General features: G+C 49.0%; 1 protein-coding gene across 1 annotated transcript in view; it reads right to left on the bottom strand.

The window, feature by feature from the left end:
• LOC111655508 (bone morphogenetic protein receptor type-2-like) overlaps positions 1 to 3,391 on the bottom strand; it is a 25,006-nt gene that overhangs the window by 5,914 nt on the left and 15,701 nt on the right. Inside the window, exons 15-18 of the mRNA XM_087174154.1 lie at positions 3,338 to 3,391; positions 2,677 to 2,796; positions 2,399 to 2,599; positions 731 to 1,637 (exon numbers count right to left, since the gene is read on the bottom strand). The exon at positions 3,338 to 3,391 is cut by the window's right edge and continues 49 nt beyond it. Of these exons, the coding sequence (XP_087030280.1) occupies positions 731 to 1,637; positions 2,399 to 2,599; positions 2,677 to 2,796; positions 3,338 to 3,391 (1,282 nt within the window). The remainder of the gene's footprint in view (positions 1 to 730; positions 1,638 to 2,398; positions 2,600 to 2,676; positions 2,797 to 3,337) is intronic.

Genomic DNA, 3,391 nt, shown 5'->3' with positions numbered 1-3,391 from the left:
GCATGGAATTGTCCAAAATCTCTTGGTATGCTGAAGCATTCAGATTTCCTTTCACTGGAACTAAGGGGCCAAGTCCAGCTCCTGGAAAACAACCCCTCACCATAATCCCCCCTCCACCAAACTGTACAAGTACCGTTCTCCTGGCAACCACCAAACACAGACTCGTCCATCAGATCGCCAGATGGTGAAGCGCGATTCGTCTCTCCAGAGAACGCGTCTCCGCTGCTCTAGAGTCCAGTGGCGGCGTGTTTTACACCCCTGCATCCGACGCTTTGCATTGCATAAAGTCAGAATAATATATATATATATACACTGAATTGAACTATTGTAGCCAATAATAACACGTGTGCACGCTACTCGAATAATGAGGTCATCAACGAGTACTCCAGTACTTGTACCCATCCCTGCTTGCTAATTGGACAGTATTTGTACCATCACCTCAAAACTGTCTTAAGACCATGGACAACGTAAATGACTGAATTTATATCAAAACCATCATTCATAAACACACACACACACACACACACACCCACACACACACACACACACACACTCAAACAAACACACACACACACACACACACTCAAACAAACACACACACACACACACACACACAAACAAACACACACACACACACACACACGCACACTGCCAGGTGCTTTTGGTCGTGTGTGGCTGCAGGATGTGAACAGTATACCAAGTATTTCTTAAAGACCTAATGTTGACTCACCTGAGGACGAGGACAGGTCCAGAGAGGAGGGACGCTGAGGCTTCCTGCCTTTAGTCTGTCCCACCTGATCCAAGGCCGACACTCGCAGAGTTGCAGGTTCTAGAGCTGAAGCTTCTGGAGCTGGGTTCTCTGAGGCTGGAACCTCTGCAGGGGAACCTTCTACATTCCCAACTAGACCTTCTGGATCTGAGGCTGGACCTCCTGCTGCTGAAGGTTTCTGGGGAAGTATCTGTGAATCTGTGTGTCTGCAGTCTGGGACCTCAGCTGTGGAGTGGACCAGGTGAGCCTTTGGATTTTGGGCGTATCCATCTGAACCTTGAACTCTATCCTGTGCAGTGGGAGGGGCCTGGGGTGAGGTGTGTCCAGGTGTAGCTGGACGTGTTGCAGCGGGGGATTCACGGCTCTGCAGACTCTCCAGGTGTGGTTCAGGTTTAGGACTGAAGTCTTTGTCCTGACTGACCTCTGACCCCAACGCTATCGTGTTGTTGTTGTTGTTGGAGTTTGAGCCCCGCCCTGACAGGAGGTTTCCGGCTCGTGACTGATGGTGCAGAGGAGGAGGGGGCTCGCTCTGGGCAGGGGGCTGTTCTCTCCTCAGCAGTGGTTCGTGTTCATCAGGACTGAAATTGAGGAGGTTCTGATGGCTGTCTCCTCCTCCGACCACCCCTCCCTCCAGTTTGTCCTCCTCCTCCAGCTGTGGTCCTGCCGGGTTAGTTTGACCTCCGCCCATCAGACCGTTTGTCACCAGGGTGGGAACCCCCGCATTGTAGCCGCTGGCGACTGAGTGGACCCGGTTCCCAATTGCGACACTGCCTCTTGTACTGGTGTTGTTGGTCACTGTGGTTACCAGGTGGGGTTCTACAGCTGCGGCGACTGTTACTGTGTTCATCTTAGCAACGCCTGTCTCCACCTGAAACACAGACAGTCTGAATCAGAGACGCAGCTGATCAAGATATCAAAGAGTACCTGGCTGAAATAACCTGTGAAACACGGTAAAGCTCCTCTCCGAGTTTTATAATAGTTTTTATTATTCAATATATTTATTATATATATATTAATGTAAACAATCTCCTCCCCCTCCACTCACACACTTTCAGCTCACTTCCTGTTTATCCAGAGTCAGAGAAAATATTAAATATTAACCACTAGTGTGTGAAGTCTTGAGTAATGGCTAAGGTCACACTGACCCTGACCTTTGACCTTTGACCCCCAAAATCTAACCAGTTCATCCTTGAGTCCAGGTGAACGTTTGTTCCATCAAAGTGTTAGTGAGATATCCAGTCCAGACAGACAATCTGAAAACAAAATGGCTGCCGCTCTGAACAAGTTACTCCTGACTTAGTGAATAAGAACAAAGAATCCTAGTGACGACTGTAGAGAGGGGCTTAATAACTCTGGGGAAAGGGTTAAAGGTCAGCGGGACAAGATGGAGAAGGCGAACACAACAAACAAACATCTCCTACAAACAGAAACCAAAGAGGTACACGAGGTTCTGAGAGTTCCCGCCTCCTGCCCACAATGAAGGTCACATGTGACAGCTTCAGTGATCGCCAGATAATCAATACGCTCTCTAGGAAACTCCCTGAGCTGACAACACCACGATCCCTCCGGCTCCTCCCACGACACCAGCCAACATGTTAACAGGAAGTGACTGATGAGACCAGCTCATACCTGTCTGTGGTTCGACTTGAGCTTTCCCAGTTTGAGTCGAGAGGAGGAGGTGGTCTCCTTGTTCTTGGGGAGGAGGTGGAGGCTAGTGGGTCTCTGGGGAAGGTTCTGCTGTTTGGGCAGAGGGTGGATGGAGGAGGAGGGAGGGGCATCAACTCCACCGACACCCAGTTCATCCTGAGGAGTGGACACAGAGTTGTTCACCTGGAGGAGCCACAGGAACAATCAGGTTAGTGTGAGGGGAGCAACAGCATCAGTAACTCAGAGATCTGATGTCATACCTCAGACGTCTGTAGGTTTTGCTGGAACAGCTGGGTCACAGCTGGAGGCTCGGAGCTGAACTGTTTCTGTGAATGTTCCATCAGGTTCTCGTCAGAACTTTCCCTCAGGTTCTTATCCACCTGGAGAGACGAGAGGACACCTCAATATAAACCACATCACATCTCAGTGTCACTGATTACATCATTGTTCTGTAGAATCTCCTCCTCCTCCACTCAGACTGACCCTAATGCTAAGGTTAGATAAGATCTGAAGCAGGGGTGAAACTCTGTCATGGTTAATGTGTGAAGTCTTGAGTAACGGCTAGAAACTGTTTTCTGAGTTCAGCGTGACCTTGTCCTTTGACCTTTGACCACCAGAATCTAATCAGTTAATCCTTGAGTCCTAGTGAATGTTGGTTGTTAATCTGTCATTGAAGTACATGAAGGATGTTTCACAGGTCGGCTCTTTACATTTTAGCAACATCACCATGTTGATGATTCTGTTTTATGTAGAAATGACATATTTTGTAGTTGATGTCTCAGAGACGAGGCTTCTCATCGTGTTGATGGTTGTTGGAACATCTGGCCTAAGTCTGGTTTTAGGTTTTGTGTAAACTCCCTCTGTGCGTCTGTCTGACCCCCCCCCCCCACAGCTGGAGACAGATGTGAACAGAGTGAGGACCTCTCTGGGGTCGAGCTTGGTGGCCTCCAGGTCTTCTTCTGTCAGCTGCAGGCA

The sequence above is a fragment of the Seriola lalandi genome, unplaced genomic scaffold (genome assembly GCF_002814215.2).
Source record: "Seriola lalandi dorsalis isolate HSWRI2012SDOR001 ecotype SW California unplaced genomic scaffold, Sedor1 jcf7180002054321, whole genome shotgun sequence".
NCBI lineage: Eukaryota > Metazoa > Chordata > Actinopteri > Carangiformes > Carangidae > Seriola > Seriola lalandi.
This window is presented reverse-complemented; position numbering and strand designations above follow the sequence as displayed.